Source organism: Cryptomeria japonica, chromosome 6 (assembly GCF_030272615.1).
Source record: "Cryptomeria japonica chromosome 6, Sugi_1.0, whole genome shotgun sequence".
Classification (NCBI taxonomy): Eukaryota; Viridiplantae; Streptophyta; class Pinopsida; order Cupressales; family Cupressaceae; genus Cryptomeria; species Cryptomeria japonica.
This window is the reverse complement of record NC_081410.1, coordinates 566,912,697-566,931,656: the sequence shown is the minus strand read 5'-3', so window position 1 is coordinate 566,931,656 and position 18,960 is coordinate 566,912,697. Positions and strand designations below refer to the sequence as shown.

The 18,960-nt window shown below is 34.9% G+C and overlaps 2 protein-coding genes across 2 annotated transcripts; both read left to right on the top strand.

The window, feature by feature from the left end:
• The first annotated feature begins 6,788 nt into the window (after nt 1–6,788).
• On the top strand, nt 6,789–7,960 carry LOC131049340 (ER-bound oxygenase mpaB-like). Its single transcript, XM_057983387.2, has 2 exons — nt 6,789–7,240; nt 7,348–7,960. The coding sequence occupies exons 1-2, from the start codon at nt 6,789–6,791 to the stop codon at nt 7,958–7,960; spliced, it is 1,065 nt and encodes a 354-aa protein (XP_057839370.2).
• A 2,245-nt stretch (nt 7,961–10,205) lies between these two features.
• LOC131049342 (pectinesterase 1) lies at nt 10,206–12,009 on the top strand. The gene is given in 3 exon segments (XM_059207054.1): nt 10,206–11,431; nt 11,434–11,794; nt 11,796–12,009. Coding segments are annotated over 3 exon segments (1,452 nt in total). The 5' UTR covers nt 10,206–10,554.
• The last annotated feature ends 6,951 nt before the right edge of the window (nt 12,010–18,960 follow it).

Below are 18,960 nucleotides of genomic sequence, written 5' to 3'. Positions count from 1 at the left end.
AGTTAAAATTATTATAATTTTGGATACCCATTTATAATTGATGTCTTATTTACCAAAAAATAATGATATCATCTGTTGTGTATTATTTTGATGAATTATATCCATCTCTTGATCACTAGCACTTTATGTTTTTTCTTTTATTATTTCCTCCTTAGAAAAGATTAATTCATGAGAACATGTAGAAAAAATATTATTAATGCATAACTAAACTTGTAGCCCTATAATTTGATGGGTGTTTTCCATTCTCATTATATTCTTCCAAACATTATATTGTACTTGTTAATGATATTGAATTTGGATCATCCATTCCTTCTTGTTTTATTATTGATTCGATAACACTCTATTGTTTTATCTCAAACTTTTTGGGTGACTATGATTATGTTTCACTATTATTTTTCTACTCTATTATATCAATATGGTGAAACACATGGAATGTTAGATGCTTCCTTAAAAAGGACATCTCTACATATGTAAATTCTTTTCTCCTAAAAATCATATAATCATTAGATTTATCATATGAAACAAAGATACGTTTTGAACTCTTATAATCAAATTTCCTTATTTTCTCTTTTTGAATATGTTTATATGAATTTATCCCATTCATTGTGCTTCTTCTAGAAGATATCCTTTATAAGATTTTAGTTAATATTTTTATTAATCAAATAAGTTATAATATTAATTTATTCTCATCATTATTTGTCTTCATCATTACATGCCTTAATCATTTATTTAATGTTTTCTTGAACTATTTTATGCATCATTTTTACTACTCCATATCATTGTTGAGTATATAGAAGCAAAATTAGCAACTTTTTCATTGATAAACCTATTAAATTAATTAAATAATTCATAATTATCTTCTCACAAGTTAACTTTATTTTTTAATAGGAAATTTTTTCTTTTCATTTATATATTTAATAATTTAAATATTTTATCATTATCATCCTAAGAGTTTTAAATGATAATTATGTGAGTTAAACCCACAAGCAATCTAGTCAAATAAAAGTCTTTAATCTTATTGGTTGAGTTTTGATAAGATTATAATGAAACGTCTACATTTTAATATTTACTCACTCTTGAATATGCTTTTCTCAATTGTAATTATGAACTGTACTATATTTATTTGACTTCTCATTATGTATAGCATTCTTCACGAACTGTTGTATTTCAAATCCTTGTTGTATCGCTGTATATATTATCTATCTCTTGTTACGTCCTTTATTTTATTTTATTTATTTATTTATATTATTGCTTCAAAGGAAATGTATCATATTCAAATATGATGCCACATGACTTCCTAAGAAGTCGCGACTCTTCACTAATAGACCTGATGACTATTGGAATCAAAATCAAATCATATATAATTAGTTATGTATAATCAATTTAACTAAGTTGACTATTAACCATAGTGATAACAATTCAATCATTAACCAATGTGATATTAATCGATCATAACCAAAAATCGATTATGACTGCAAGTCTATAGTTGGATATGTGCGTTGAAGGTAATCATTAACTATATATAATAAACAACACATATAAACATTTAATATCATTTTCATTAATAGTTGGTATACGTAATTGTCTAAGGCTGATAGGCCATTTAGACAATTATGTTGTCTCTATCGGCCCTAATGGAGTCTGGCCATAGCTATTCTATCATTACCACACCATCTTAGCTAGGGAGGAATCCTTCTGAATTTCTAAAGTTACACCACCTCATCATGATGATTGACCACAATGGCTATATCTATATGTGCAAAGGAAAGATATTACCTTACTGTGATGTCAACCATCATGACTCCTTCATATATATATCACTTCACATGATATAAATCATTATGGATTATCCCTAGATATCACTTCATGTGATATCAACCATTATGGCATATCCATAGATATCACCTCATGTGATATCAACTATTCTGGCATATCCATAGACATCACCTCACGTGACATCCACCATTATGGTTTATACATAGATATCTCAAGTAATATCCACCATTATGGTGTTTCCACGTATATCACCTCATGAGATATCAATCATTACGACATATCCATAGATATCACTTCACATGATATCCACCATTATGGTTTATCCATAGATATCACCTCATGCAATATCAACCATTATGGCATGTCCACATATATCACCTCATGAGATATCAACCATTATTATGAGATTGTCAACTCACAATAATGGTATGATGTACAAGTGTTCAACATTGTGAGATCGTCACCTAACAATAATATTCACCATGGATCATCTAGAGGGTATACATAAAAGTACAAGAAAATCACTGGGGGCTCTCTCATGTGGTGTTACCATGGTGTAACACACCTGACATCCACCCTAAACCATATCGGAGGGTGAAGATAAGGGCTTTCACTTCAAATCTCTCTCAAGGAGAAATGCATTAACAAGAGTTTATACATTAAACATATATTCTCAATTAGAAGAATACATTGGTATAATATATAACTAAATCGATGATGTTGAGACTCAATTGCAACTATGAATTCATTCTCCACCATACCAAGCTTACCTCGAAAGTACACAGCTTTATTCTTAAGAGATGGTGAGAATGTTTGTCATTTTTTAATTAGTACTAATGTATCTTAACTTAATAGCATACCCTTTTACCATGTCTCTAACATAGTGATACCTGATCTCCACATGCTTTGACCCTTCATAAAATACAAGGCTAGAGTCTACATCACTCTTGGTGTATTCCAAGCTCACTAAGCATTTATCTATCTAGGAATATCATGTCCTTGGAGTTAGCATAAAGGCTTTCTACGATATATACATAGGTCTCCATCCCATGAATCATAGTTCTTTGATTGATCACTAGAGAAACCATCTTGACATAGTCCACTCCCTCTGAACCAATATGAACTCCTTGGATATCAATCAAAGCACATCGTCTTAGCTACTCCCTCTGTCACGGAAGAATCCACTACTAACATGGTCCCAATCATGGAAGATATCTTGCTTCAAGAGACTCTCATCATCTGGAATGATCCTCATATGGATGGAAGTGCTAGATCCAAAGCTACCATGGATCTACTATCATAAGATCGAGCCCTAAGCAAGAATATGACCATCCTGAGATGTAGAAAAAAATCTTATTGCAATGTTCTCCATCTCATTGGAAGAGCCTTCTGGTCTCATCTTTTTTTGTAACCCTAGATGCTATCATCACCTTCACAAACGCCTCTGTTTCTTTCACAAGTGAATTGCGTTTTTGCAGGTAAATATTTATTTTGAAAATGTAGAATCTCAGAATATCCACTAAAGTCCTCTACATATTATTACCAAATTTCAATCTCTTCATCACAAATAGAACTTCAAAACTCTATAACTCAAAAAGAAACAAGCTTTGATTCTAAAGATGTCCTGTATGCAAGGGACAATTTTCTCATAGTAAATTGAAGAAATTTAAAAAACAAGATATCCAAATTCAGCTTGTCATAAGTGGGCATCTGTTGATAATGTTGTTTCACAAATAACACACATAATGCAATTGCATGTATTAATAACTACATATGAAATTCATGAATATTATTCAACCATAAAACTTATCTCTTTCAAATTAGAATATGAATCCATCTGCATCAGTTTGTGGAAGAGTCTCACAAACATCTGCAATGGAAGCTTGAGGCATAGTCCTAGTTGGACATTTCATTGCATACTAACCATATTTGTCACATCTAAAGCATTGGATTTTTGAAATATCCTTCCTTCTTTTGAAGTGTCCTTTCTTACCTTTCTTCTTTGAGGAGTGAGAGGCAAGAAGATGAATATCTTTATTTGTAGAAATTTGATCAATTCCTCTTGTGACCAATCTCGACTCTTATTGAATGCAGTCTATATTCAATCAATCAAACTTAGGAATTTTTGATCTTGCACTTATCCCTTGAATAAATGACTCCCAAGATGAAGGGAGACCATTGAGTGCCAACATGGTTAACTCTTTTCTCTCTATAGTGTGTCCAATGGTAGAGAATTAATCTCTCAATTAAGTAATCCTCATGAAGTGTGAGCTGATGGATTCTTCTTTCATCATTTTAATGTGGTGAATTTGTTTCTTTCATGCAAGGGTCCAGCTAGTGTTGTTTATCTCATACATTTCCTATAATACTTTGAACATACCATATGTTGTCTCCAAATTGGAGATAATTGGCACGATGTGATCTTTGACCGAGTCAACCAACGTCTTCATTTTTTTATGGTTCTTTCTCTTCCATTGAAGCTTCTCATCCTCTTTAGTTGGTTGCGGTATGGCTTTCTTCACAAATTCGTCTAATTATTTTTCCCCCAAGGCAAAGCATAATTATAAACTTCCACGATACAAAGTTTGATGCTCCCTTAAGTCTGTATTCAACTCTAATTCCATTCACCATCTTGACATTGATAGAAGTAGCCGAACTTGAAGACAATAGTAGAAGATAACCCTACCTCTATAAATCTAAATTGATCTTTTCTTAGGGTTGCTCTACAACCTCTACAGTGTAATATTTACGCATTCCTAAATACGCCTTTCTCAATTATAATTATGAACTATTATATATATATGATTTCTTATTATGTATAGCATTCTTCACAAACTGGTGTATTTCAAAACCTTATTGTATCATTGTATACATTATCGATCTCTTGCTACGTCCTCCTTTTTTTCCATTTATTTATATTATCGCTTCAAAAAAAATGAATCATATTAAAATATGATGCCACATGACTTCCGAAGAATTCTTGATTCTTCACTAATAGACCCGATGACTAGTGGAATCAAAACTGATTCATATATAATCAGTTATGTATAACCGATTTAACTAAGTTGATTACTAACCACAATGATAACAATTCAACCATTAACCAATATGATAATAATCGATCATAACCAAACATCGATTATGAATGCAAGTTGATAGTTGGATATGTACGTCAAAGGTAATCATTAACTATATTTATTAAACGACACATAAAAACATATAATATCATTTTCATTAATAGTTGACATACGTAATTGTCTAAGGCCTATAGGCCATTTAGTAAATTACGTTAACTCTATCGGCCCTAATGGAGTCTGACTGTAGCTATTCTATCATCAACACTATCCTCATTCTTAATTTTATTTTTCACAAGATTCTTAAAATACAATCATTCATTTGAGAATATATCACGTCCTTATTTATATTATCGATTCAAAGGAAATGAATCATATTAAAATATGATGCCACATGACTTCCGAAGAATTCTTGATTCTTCACTAATAGGCCTCATGACTAGTGGAATCAAAACTGATTCATATATAATTAGTTATGTATAATCGATTTAACTAAGTTGATTACTAACCACAATGATAACAATTCAACCATTAACCAATACGATAATAATCGATCATAACCAAACATCGATTATGAATGCAAGTTGATAGTTGGATATGTAAGTCGAAGGTAATCATTAACTATATTTACTAAACGACACATATAAACATATAATATCATTTTCATTAATAGCTGACATACGTAATTGTCTAAGGCCAATACGCCATTTAGACAATTACATTGCCTCTATCGGCCCTAATGGAGTCTAACTATAGCTATTCTATCATCAACACTATCCTCATTCTTAATTTTATTTTTCACGAGATTCTTAAAATACAATCATTCATTTGTCATATATCATGTCCTTATTCAAGTGTAGTCTATTAAAATCCATTATCATTAAATACGATGTTATGCTCTTGAGTCACATACATATTACTATCGAGCAAGTTATTACAGCATGTTTTTTCTAACGTATATAGTGAGATTCTTAAATACGAATTAAACTAGCAGCCACACAGTTTTGTCGTGCAACAGGCAGCCGATAGATGGATGGGTTTGATATATATTTCTTCTGCTTAAAACATTCACCCTCAAAATGATCCAGATGAATGCAATAATAATAAACCATTTCCTTTCTTTAATCATTGCTATTCATAACATGATGTCTTTCCCATTGGGAGCACTTACTCTTGAACTGAAAGACTAAAACATTTTATTTATTCATTTAACTTCAACCCATCTATTAGAGTTTTTTTCGTATTGTAATAATATATCTTCCAAAAACATAACCATTTTCCACTTAATAATTTATTATTATTTATGAATCATCCAAAACATAATACATCTAATGTGACTGAAATCTTATCTTGATTTATAAATCATTCAAATGGTTGAAGTTGAAGAGTTCAATAGATTTGCTCCAGGTCTGGTTTATAGATTCACATGACTGTACATTACAGCTGTGGCTTTATGATAAGAAGAGATATTTCAGAAATGCGATCGAATAATTTGTGTTTCTAACGCAGTCGAGAAAATATCGCTTATACTATTCAACCTAATCGATAGAGAAAAAAAAAGTAAACATAATCTAGAAGTGTGAACTGTCAAAGTTATTTCGTCTATAGTGTTCAATACATTTTGCTTTCCTAATGTCTGCTGACGAAAAAAACTGTATACACAGTCGTGGGCTGACCATTAACTTTATAAGGAAAAGAACTGTTTAAGAACTGAACTTTGTGATCGATAAGCCCTTCCATGACATAACTAGGGCAAATTATGGTGTCAGGATACAATCTCTTGTAGTCAAAACATGATACAATCTCTTGTATTCAAAAGCTTCTCGTTACGCTCACATGATACAATTCAGTGTAGGCGTCCCTTTCTCCATTATATAGGGTTTATAATGAAGATGAGCCTTGCAAAATCCTGCATGATGAGATCTTGAATTCCCAAAAATGGCAATCTCTTCTGTTCTATGCTCTGTGGGCTTTGTGCTTTTGCTATGGAAAGCTTGCTGCCTCTTTTTGAGGGCCAAGCGCTTTCGTTACATGGCTTCCCTCTCTCCACAACACAACGCTCTGCTTCTCTACAAGCTCACCAATTTCGTAGAATTTGGTTTTCTCTCAGAAAAAGGTCTCGAATTTGCACTGTTCAAAAGTTTGGCCATTCCTTCCATGTCCAAATTATTACATGCCACTAATTTATTATCCCCCACAAATATCCCCAAACGCTATGATGACACCAGAATTCTCATGGAGGAATTTGTTCTCCATCACGTGGACAGCCGCAGGGGCTCTCGTGCAATCCAACGACTTAACTTCATCCATGGCCAGTACAAAATCTCCAACGATGACTACTTGTATACTCTCTCTTTATTCACTCTGGAGCCCATCCGATTTTCAAACAAGTAAGCCTTTTTATTGAGGCCACTTTTCTATATATCGATTTCATGTTATTTTTCACTTTGACAGGATAAGTATCTATGATGTGTTCAATTGGTATATTAAATTGCAGGTACGGTTTCAGAAAGTGGACTGAAGGAGAGAAGCAAGCGCAGTTTAAGGTGTGGCATGACATTGGAGTACGTATGGGTATTCAAAACATTCCAGAGAGTTTAGAGGAAATGGATCATTTGAGCAGGCAATATGAAGCCTCGTATATGGTGTATTCCAAGTCGAACAAAGTCGTTGGAGACAACACGGTGGAGCTGCTTTTGTCAAAGGTGCATGCTTTCCTGCGCCCCTTGGCTAAACGGGCAGTGTACGCTCTGTGTGAGGAGAGGCTAGTGGACGCAATGGGTTATCCACGCCAGCCATTCTGGTTCGTCTGGATTGTGGAGAATATTGCCAAATTTTACTGTGGTACTTGTGTACGTTGGTTTTTACCTCCGAGGCCAATGAATTGGTCGACCGTGAGGATTCCATTGGAGGAAGATGAAGAGGAGGAAGAGGGAGATGGAGATGAAGATGAAAACGTGTACAAATTGAGATATCAGTTGTACAAACCATGGACGTATCCAAATGGGTACAAGATCAGCAAAATGGGAGCTGCACCAGGTGGCCGTATGGGCAAGGTAGCTGAGGGGCTTGTGCTATGTCCAGTTCCTTACACAAAGAAAATTTACTGAAAGGACCAGAAGAAAGAGGGAAAAATATGGACAGTCGTATTATGGGATTGCAGTTTCTTATATAATCTTTATGTTAGAATAAGTAATACATGAATTGACTACATCATGAATGTGCAAATAAAGAAGTTTAGACTTGTCTAGGTGTTAAGTCCAGTTAGTCTTATTTATTTATTTTTTGGGCAAATTCCTGAAATGACTGTTGAGGTTATTGTATTTGTTTATATATATTCTTCTTCTTTCTTTCTTTCTTTTTTTTTTTGGTTATAAAAGTGGATATGTTTATATATATTCTTATGAATTCTTGAACACTAGAATTATAGTCAGATTGTTGAGGTTATTGTATATGTATATATGTATCATTAAGTCCAGTTTGTTGTCTTTAATTGTAATTTGTTATTGGTTATATCTAGTTTGTCCATGAATTTCTCAATAACATTATAGCATGACTGTTGAGGTTATTATATCTGTTTATATGTATCAAAATATGCAGCGAGTCATTCAAATATATCTTCTGTTTTGTTCTCTGTTTTTTAATGTATTAAAGCAATGGATGGTAGTTCATTCCAAGTGTTGGAAGGAATAATTTCTCCTGATCTCTGAGATCATTCTCCTCCATGCAAGCAGTCATATCCTCCATGCAAGCAGCCAGATCCTCCATGCAAGAAGATATAACTGAACAGGAAATTTACAATTAAATTGACTGTATGTCAACTCCACCATATGTGCATTCAGCGATACATAAGAAGTTTAAACTGTTAGCATATATTTCACGGACGACAGCTAAGTTTCTGTTAATAAAGCGGTGCATAGATCTGCTCTATGCAACTGTAGTTTTGTAATGGTTTGAGTTTAGCCTTTGTGATATTAAATCCTCTATAAAAGCAATGCAATGTAATCTCTATTTGAATCAATCAATAAAATTATTTTGTCTTTCTGTTATATTCTTCTTTCCTCTTCCTTCTATTGTTATCAGAGCTAGGTGTTATCAGAGCTGGTCTGGGCCAATCTCTCTTAGGGGAGGGCCCAAAACCATTAGAGAAAGAGCTTGGTGTGAAGTGCTGTAGCAGTCACCTGCTACCCGCCAAGAGATTTGGAGATTGTTGAGATTTGGATATTCTTTTAATGAGTCATTGGTCAGGGTGAAGCTGTAGCTTAAGGAGGGAGAGCCTACATTGCTAGTCAATGTATGAGGTCTAAAAGAGATCAAGAGTAAAAACAGAGCCTGAAAAGATTAGAGATTTGGAGAAATTTGATGTTGAAGATCATGATTCATCATCAGAGGAAGCAGACGATAGAGGTCAGATATGGAATTCAACAAAAAAATTTCAAAGGTAAAGAGAATTGTTGTGTGTAGCTGTTTGAAGAGTGGAGCATGGTAGAGGAAAGCAATTTGTGGTAAAAAATTTGCTATCTTATTTGTGTGGAAGCGTCAGTTGTAGCTGAAATTGAAGACTAAAAAAAAAGATCATTCTGTTTCTGTATGAAAGCAATGTTGCAGGCCAGCAAAGCTTTTGATAGTAAGACTTCCGAGCACCTATAGTGTGACTTTAAGGGAGGTGTTGATACAAGTGAATCACACCTGAACCTACAATGGACTAGTATCCAGAAGGACCCAGAGCTCATGGTTAGAGCATCCCAACAGCATTATGGGATTTCCAAGGTTCGATCTCTAGATTTAGAAGATTTTCAATGCAGCAGCATCAGTGAAAAAGACTAAGAATGCAATATGAGTTCACAATCGAAATTAAGGAGGAATGTTTGAAAGAATAATTTCTCCTGATCTCTAAGATCGTTCTTCTCCATGCAAGCCATCATATCTTCCATGCAACCAGTCAGATCCTCCATGCAAGAAGATATAACTGAACAGGAAATTTACAATTAAATTGATCGTATGTCAACTCCACCATACGTGCATTCAGCGATAGATAAGAAGTTTAAACTGTTAGCATATATTTCACGGACGACAGTTAAGCTTCTGTTAATAAAGCGGTGCATAGATCTGCTCTATGCAACTGTAGTTTTGTAAAAGCGGTGCATAGATCTGCTCTATGCAACTGTAGTTTTGTAATAGTTTGAGTTTAGCCTTTGTGATATTCAATTCTCTATAAAAGCAATGCAATGTAATCTCTATTTGAATCAATCAATAAAATTATTTTGTTTTCTGTTTTAATCTTATTTCCTCTTCCTTCACATGATGCAGTGTAAACGCAATGAGAAATCAACGTTGAATGCTACTCTCAATTTTATGCGGGAAGAGATTCTGTCGAATACATGGTTCTCGTAGCTGTTGTATTTGACAATAATCTAGAGTTTAGATTGAAGTAAAAGAGAAAATGGAAATCTACGACAACCAATTGGCAACGTGAGAGAATAAGAATTTGATGGCAGCGCTGGAGTTATCGTTTCAAAACTGATTGTCCAATTCTCGATGGATTGCAAGTATGTCATGGAATCCCATCCTATAAAGTGCGACGCTTGGCACATTGGAGATTCAAACCATCAAATACGTTTCTCCCAAGAAGCTTTAAGCTTGATTTCTTGCAACTCAAATTCTGTCCTCCCAAGTGAAACAACGGAAGCATTGGCTTAACAAAATGAAGAGTGTTTATGCCAGAGTTAATGAAGAAAAAGCAGAAAATTCGAAACGCATAGGCGTGGTAGTTGCTCTGACGTCAATTCTCGTTGTGGCCGCACTCGTGTTTGTGGCCGTCAGTGCTTCTGTGGGCTCAAACGACGACGCTCATCATCATCATCATGCTTGGAGAAGGGTCTCCAAAGTGGCGAACTCGGTGTGTAGCAAAACCCGTTATCCCGAGCGATGTATCTCGTCCATGGCTTCCTATCCTGCTTATCAGACTGCCAAACTTCACGATCTCACTAACTTCGCTTTCCAAGTGAGCTTGCAAAGGGCTCAGAAAGCCCACGACTTCGCTCTGAGTCTCCAAAACAATGTGATGGATAAAAGAGAGCGCGCGGCGTGGCACGATTCTTTGGAGCTCTTCGAAGATACCATCGATCGTCTCAACGTCTGCTCGAACAACGCTTCCTTACACACAGACTCCCCTATTTGGCTGAGTGCAGCTCTGAAAAACCAGGAAACCTGCTTGAACGGATTTCGTGATCTCAATTTGAGTGCAAGAAATCCCATCAGGTCTCTCCTGTCGTCCAGACCTGTGAATTTGTCAGAACTAATGAGCAACTCGCTTTCCATGTTCAAGCTGCCCACTTTGCCCACGAAGACAATTAATAAACGCCGCCTGCTATCTGTAAATAACGGAGATTTCCATTCCCACCATGGCAGTGAGAATAAAGATGGATTTCCCGAGTGGCTATAAGCGGGAGATCGCAAGCTATTGCAGGCGTCAAGCCCGGCCAGCCAAGCGAATGCAGTGATAGCCCAAGGCGGTTGCGGCAATTACCGAGCAATCGCGGAAGCAATCAACGCTGTGCCTGCGCAGAGCAGCAAGAGATACATATTTACATTAAGGCGGGAACTTACAAGGAGAACATCGACATATCGAACAATATAACTAATTTGATGTTGGTGGGAGACGGCAATGATAAAACCGTGGTGACTGGAAGCAAGAGCGTCCAAGACGGCGTCATTACCTTCAAAACTGCAACCAGGAGAAAGTTTAGAATTCAGCCAAATGAATTTTGTGATTTATTTTTTATTTGTGTGTTGGTGTGTGCACTTGCAGCTGTTTCTGGCAACAGATTCGTGGCCAGAGATATGACGTTCGTGAACACGGCAGGGGCGGAGAAGCACCAGGCTGTGGCACTTCGAGTGGGCTCTGACAAGTCGGCCGTGTACAGGTGCAGCATTAAAGGCTACCGGAATTTCAGTCCAGAATTGCGTAGTGTCCGCGTCTTCTGATCTCGAAGCTGTGAAAGGGTCCCTTAAGACATACCTGGGGAGGCCGTGGATGGAATACTCTCGCACTGTGATCACGAGTGCGACTGAAGCCGCCAAGTTCACAGTTGCTCAATTCATCTATGGGACTTCGTGGATTCCAGCTACAGGAGTCGCTTATACTTCGGGCTTGTAACTGATGTTTACGATATACCTGTATACAGTTTTTTTTAATTGCTATTCAATTTGTTGTGTAAACATTGCGAATAATTTGCTTACGCTATCGCAGCAATCTGAAAGGGTTTTATTCTCAGTCAAACAGTGTAACGAAACACGGTTGAAATTCTCATGTACCTTTGCTTGCTCTTCTTCGGCAATCTACTGAATAATATGGAAGACTCGGTATTTATTAATTTGTTTCAATTTATCATATAATTTACCGAGCAATAAAATCTATTTATTTCATAAAGTCTGCGATATTGTCCTAGAAGGAAAATGCATGCAACATATTTAAAACCATAAAAACCATAAAACAAACTCATTGATCACTATAATGAGGGAAAATAAAATATAAAAGAGCCCTTCAATATTATAAAAAATTCTTGACTTATCATTTAACCATTCAAAGGTTGATGTAAATGTTATATATGCATTTATTATAGTCTAGAAGGGTCAATAATTATGAGAATTAACTTTTTAATAATGTCGCATGACCTAACAAGGATTGGTGGATATTTTTGGTTAAAACCTTGCCATTTTTAAGTTTCAACCCTAGGGCTTTTTTCCTCGAACCTTGTGATAGATAATAAAAAATGATCAATTTTCCTTTGCCTATTGTGCTACTATTGAGTCTATTCACTTGCCAATTGAGATACTTTTATTTAGCTATCTTCTTTGTTTGGGGGTGTTTTCCTTTATTCTTTATATACATATGCATTCAACTAGTTTTGATCCATCTAAATAGATCATTTGTATAAACCCTAGTTCCATGAAACATTCACTTCCCATGAATTGTGACCTTCATAAATTAGGTTTTTTTTACCTTCTTTTCACATTTCCCTTTTTTTCCTTGAAGGGACAAGTGAGAGCTCATCAAAATATTTAAGTAAGTCAAATTTTTAATCATAGAGGTTGACATAAAGATAATGTCCCACACTAATGAGTCTTCCAAATATTTTTTGTCATGTTTATAGAGAATCATGTTTTACTTTATAGATTATACTTTAACAAGGGTATTGAAGTCCTAAAATAAACCTATTGATCAATGTAATGAGAGAAAATAATAATAAAATATCTCTTCCATATTATTAAAAATATTCTTGACCAATCACTTCACCATTCAAAGGTTGATATAAATGTTATAGAGAATTTGAATGTATATTTCCCTTGAACCTCACTATATAGCTAATAAAAATGTGCTATTTTCATTTACTTATTTTGTTACCATTGATTTTATTCACTTTGGTGATTAAGATATTTTTATTTATTTTTGCCATCTACTTTATTAGGGAGGTTCTTTCCTCTAGCCATTCTTTCCATCTATATTCAACTGGTTTTAATCCATCTAAATAGATCGTGTGTATAAATTTACCTCCATGAAATGATTATGTCTCTTGGATTATGGTCTTTGTAGGTTATGGTTTTATTTATATCTTCTATTCATCTTTTCGTTTACCTCAATCAAGGGACTAGTGTGAGGTCAGTAAAAAAAAATAAAGGAGCCAAAATTGTAATCATGTAGGTTGAATTAAAGATAATGTCCCACACCCATAAGCATTTCAAAAATTTTTGGCAATTTGTGGTGCATTGGTTTTAATGAAGACCATTATACCTATCAATGTTCAATTTTCAGTATGCTTGGTGGGACTCATCATATTCTACTCAAGGTCAATGTAATATTAACCTTTTTCATATTCAATTATTTGCATCTTTACCTAGACACTTTACTTGATCATGAATCTGCAAGTTGTCAAATAATTTTTGGTTAAGAATCTTGGTTATTTACTTTGAAAGTGTTTTAACAAAACCTATCAATCTTAGGGTCCAACTAAAGAGAATTATAGCGGTTTTCTCATCCTTAATTTGTAATATTTAACACAAGTTATCTTATGTGATCTAGCTCAAATATTGACCTACCTACCTTTTCTTCTATTATTTCTTATAGTCTAAAGGTGCTTGAGATGAAAAATCCTTGTTTTAGATTGTTTCAATGGATAAATAGATTTTAATGGATAAATTGTTACTCTAGTTTTCCCTTAAAATCTCATACTCCTTGAAATTAAATATTTCCACCTTATGATACAAAATCGAGTGTTCATTGTCTATGATGAATGTGTAGCCTCAAATGTGTATCTAAATACTCTTAGATTTGATTCATTTGAGAGTTATGTCATTCTTTATATAAAGTAGAAAAAAGAAAAGTAATGAAGTTTTTTGTAAAAAGTTCCATGTTGCATGAAAATAAATTAAAACTGTCTATTCTACATAGAATTCAAACACTAAATCATTTGTTTTTTATTATGGTAAATGGGTTTTACAAGGACCCCAAACCCAAAAGTTTTACAAAAACTAGAGAATAAGCATCATGGTACAGAAGTAATAACTAAAGATAAATGAGCTTGTTCCAAGCCCACAAAACAATCTAAAAACACATAAAAGACTAAGACCAAAAGAAACATATATATACTGATAAGAATGCAACAGATCTGCATTCTTATGAATAACTTTCCTGTTGATATCCTCCAACTCATCCATGATAAATATGGTGTTCCCTTGCTCTTGGTTCTTGCTCCTAATACAAGTACACAGACTTGTCGTGGTGTGGGGATGAGAAATCTGACTACCTACACCCTTCATTTTCTTTTTGTGATTGGAGTCTGAAGGAGTCACACTGGCAATGGGATCAACCCTGTAATCCACAATCATATTATTGACCCTCATCAAGCCTTCAAAACTAGTATTCATGGCGGAATTGTTGATCTCAACTAGATTTTTCAAAATTCCTTTAATTTCTTCTACACTCACCACTAAATTATATATTCTTCTTTCATGATTTAATTTTATCTTGTCCACATCCTGACTAACTTTCTAGGTCAACTTGAGGAGTTTCTCTGTATTACTGGGTCCAGGGTTGTTCGTAAAAGTATCCACAATACCCTTTATACCCTCTTTTAACACTTCAATCTCCATGCCCATCTATCAGAGACAATCCAACTAATTGCTAGCCACAAAGGAAATGCATTTATCCAAATCTGGGTCAATGATAGCCTTCCCCTATTTCCCAGGACCATTGTCAATGGGTATTTCAATCTCAATCTCCTATTCACTATCTTTATTGGCTCCCCCTTTCCAGATTTGGGCTTCTTAGGTTTGGGAGAAACAAAATCTGTAGACTTGGTCCCAAAATATTTATATTTGATAGCGGTCCACCTAGGGTTCTTGTTACGCATACTACTCCCTATCCCAAGGGTAATATTCTGAATGGGTCCCTTACAAAAAGGCGGACAATACTTGAGGTCATCAGACAAATCTTAATCCTCTCAATCCTTGGCAAGCCAGCTATCTTCCCCTTATAGATCCATGTCAGAAACCACCTCAACCTCTGGTTTAAAAAAAGAAACATGGGTTTTCAAAATAGGGGATGAATTGACTTCATGGGGTTTGGCATAATCCATAATAAGTCGAATAAGTCCCTCATCAAGGACCGTATTATCCACATTATCTGCATGTTTCTCCACACTATTCCTTAAAGAAGATAGAAGATAAAATAGAATAAAAAATTTTCTATCATGCCTGAAGTGATTGAAAATGACCAAGTTATAGGAAAAAATGCTTGCATACCAACCATAAAGAGTTATGTATCTCATGATAACCTCTGCCACATTGGCCCAAGGTGTTTGAAGATCCTTTCGATTGGAGCCACCATCAGCCATCGTCTGAACCCTATTTTTCTCCTTCTTGTTGAAGAACATGGAGATAGCTTCATCAACATATTTCCATTCTCTATAAAACTTCCTTCCCTCCATCTACATACCAATAATATCAGCAATAAAATCCTCATCAATCCTAAATTCAACACCATAGACCTTAAGGATACCATTATCCCAATTGCTAACAAAATCTTCAATAGCACTCAGTGAATTCCCATTTAACCTTTTCATATATGGCGCCAGGACCCCATCTAAAATTTCATTCCAAACCTTAGTATTCCTTATATATTTCTCAAAAGAGGTGGGTTCCATCCTATTCTTCTCGCCCCCCATCAAATACACAATTCTGAACATGCAAGAAAGAACACCCAAAATACACAACAACAAGCCTAACCATAAAAGGAGAAGCCTCTAGAGTAGCAATAATTGGGAGGCGTAAAAAAATTCCACCAAGAGACATTATCCCAACAACATTCTATCATTAAGAGTTGGTAATGAGTGGTTGATTAGCTCGACATCCTGTCTAGTCAACTCGCATATGTTTCTTGGGAAACTTTCCATTTCCGTCCACTATTTAACCTCCACATAATCCACCCAAGATTTTCCATATAATCGATGGGATAATTCCCTTCCTAATACATGTGAGAAGCTTTAAAATCATCCAAATTGGCAATCATGACAATCTTTGATCAAATGTTTGATTGTCCAGCTTGGCTCCTAGTGTCTATTAATGTATTTAATTGTGTTCATTGAATCACACTCCAACCAAACATGGTTAAACCTCTCTCTAACCGCCATCTGTAAACCAATGAAAGTTGCATAAGCCTTCAAGTAGTTGTTTGTCTCGGTGCCCAAGGGGAGTGCCACCATTGAGACAAGCTTACCATTGTGATCCCTAGCTACTCCCCCACAACCAACTAACCCAGGGTTACCCTTAGCTGCCCCATGAACATTAATTTTAATCCAACCGCTAGGTGGAGGGTTCCAAATAAAGTTACTTTGGGGTTGGCTTATCTTGATTGTTTGAATAGATATATCCCTAGGAGCACCAACCCAAGGAAGATGATGGTTTAAATAGAGATATCCCAAGGAGTGTCACATTGAAAATGATTTAATTACAATTTTAGGGCACCAACCCAAGGAACACTAGCCCCTAATTTATGAGCACTGACTCAAAGGCGCACCAACCCCTAATCTGTTTATAAGATACAACCAAAAGGACCTACAACCCCTGCACTAAGTACCTACTTAGTGAAGACAATATGAAGATGCACATACACATATAAATTACCTATTACAAATGATGTTTTGCAACCCTTCAATACTCTGCACTACTGGTTTAAATCTTACTATTCTGTTAAAACTCCACACACCCTTCAACAATGTCTTTCTGGAGATTCTTACTCTTCTAGAACTTCTCTCCTTCTGACTGTTGGATTCAATTAAAACTTGACCGCACATTTTTTGGTTCTACATCTTCCGGTTTTGACACCTCTGTGTTCTTCACTTACTCTATCAGTTTTCTTCCTTTACAATGTTTCTCTTGTTCCTTCTCACTAGTACACAAACAATTCATATTTTTCTTATTTTTCACTCAAATAGACTTTCCCCATACGCTTTCATTCTTCAAAATCATCTCCAAGGGTCTCACTGACTACGAGATTCTCTTGAGATAAAAAAAATAAAGATGAAGTCACAAAATGCATCTGCAATGCCAAAAAGAGTTCCGATTATAGCTCTATTTTGTATTGGTTCATAAACCCTAAACCCTTTTATCAACATCTCATTTACTCCAAGAATAAACCATCTACTGACCATTGCATGATATAAATTTCACATACAAATGATCTACATACACATCCTTCGCATCATTATTTCTTCATATTATTCTGCTCACTATCCTATGTGATATATCAAAATGTCCTAATAGACTGACTTATATATCCTTTACAAACAATATGCCTTATGTCGGCTTACAATACCTTACAAAAGATATTCAATATCAGCTTTATAAAATAATTATAAAATGATTTTACAAATAAAACCTTTTGGATCCCTGACTGATGTCGGTTGTGACCCTGATTACTCCAATGCCGGTGTCTGCTAGTATAAACCATCAAAATAATCTTGTTTCCAACAATGAAAACATATGAATCCAATGAGTGTCAATTGATCCAATCAGTGTCAATTGCCAACAATCTCCCCCTTTGGCATTGATGGCAACACAAATGTGAAAAATGGATTCCCTGTCGGTTCAACTGAAATTAAACATGAACTGAAGTATGCTCCCCCCCATTTGATTGACTATGATTGCATTTATACTCTCTATCTCATATCCTCCCCTTAGGATTATATACATACTTTATCTTTCACATACATATGCTCTCCCTTTGGCATTAATGCCAAAGACCGATGAGAGAATTGAAATAATTGTTAGAAATTTGTGCAAAAGAATGAATAATTACATATTACTTGACCGGAGCTTGACCAATTTCAATATTTCCAAATAAGATTTCTCAATTAACTCTATGTAGGTATGCCAACTGGTTTTGAATGTTTTAGATATGGATATAAGTCCACTTAGTAAATGTGCATGTGTTTCTTTCTCAGTAACATCTGTCGGTGTGGGCTTTGCAATTATATCCATGCATTCCCTCTTATGTACACCAAGTGAATCCAATTTTGGACTCACCAAACCTCTGAGACTCCTTTCTCTCCAAATAATATTGTCTCTTTCCTTTTCATAAGAAAAATTTGGCTCTCCAAGGTCAAAATTTTTCCATCAATGGATGTTGTAAGTGAAGTCAGCCCATCAAAAGAATTAAAAATTATTAACAATCCTTTCTTGGAACTCCTTTATTTTCTTATCTACGTTTGTTGTAAGAATATCTATATTACAATAGACCCTTTAGATGTTAGTGCATTATTTTAAAGAATTTTTAATAAGTATAAGTTTATCTCCAATCTTCCTCTTTTCTGTCTCAATGATTTGGTCAAAAGCGTTTCTGTTAGCCAAAGTAAATATTTCAAGTGCTTGCCAGTTGAAAATATGTTGTAATGATTGAAATTTTTTAGAAATGTTCTCTGTCAGTACCTTAAGCTTGTCGGAAGTTTTTGCTACATTTTCAATCATACACTCAGGAATCAATCTGTGCAAAATTGTTATTGACTGATCTATTATTTCTTTGTCTGTAGATCCCTCCTTCATTAACTTTTGA

Excerpts from the sequence above, each read along its gene's own strand:
- LOC131049340 (XM_057983387.2), top strand. The coding sequence starts at position 6,789 with ATGGCAATCTCTTCTGTTCTATGCTCTGTGGGCTTTGTGCTTTTGCTA. Across the intron at positions 7,241-7,347 it reads CCCATCCGATTTTCAAACAA|GTACGGTTTCAGAAAGTGGA; the intron begins GTAAGCCTTTTT and ends ATTAAATTGCAG.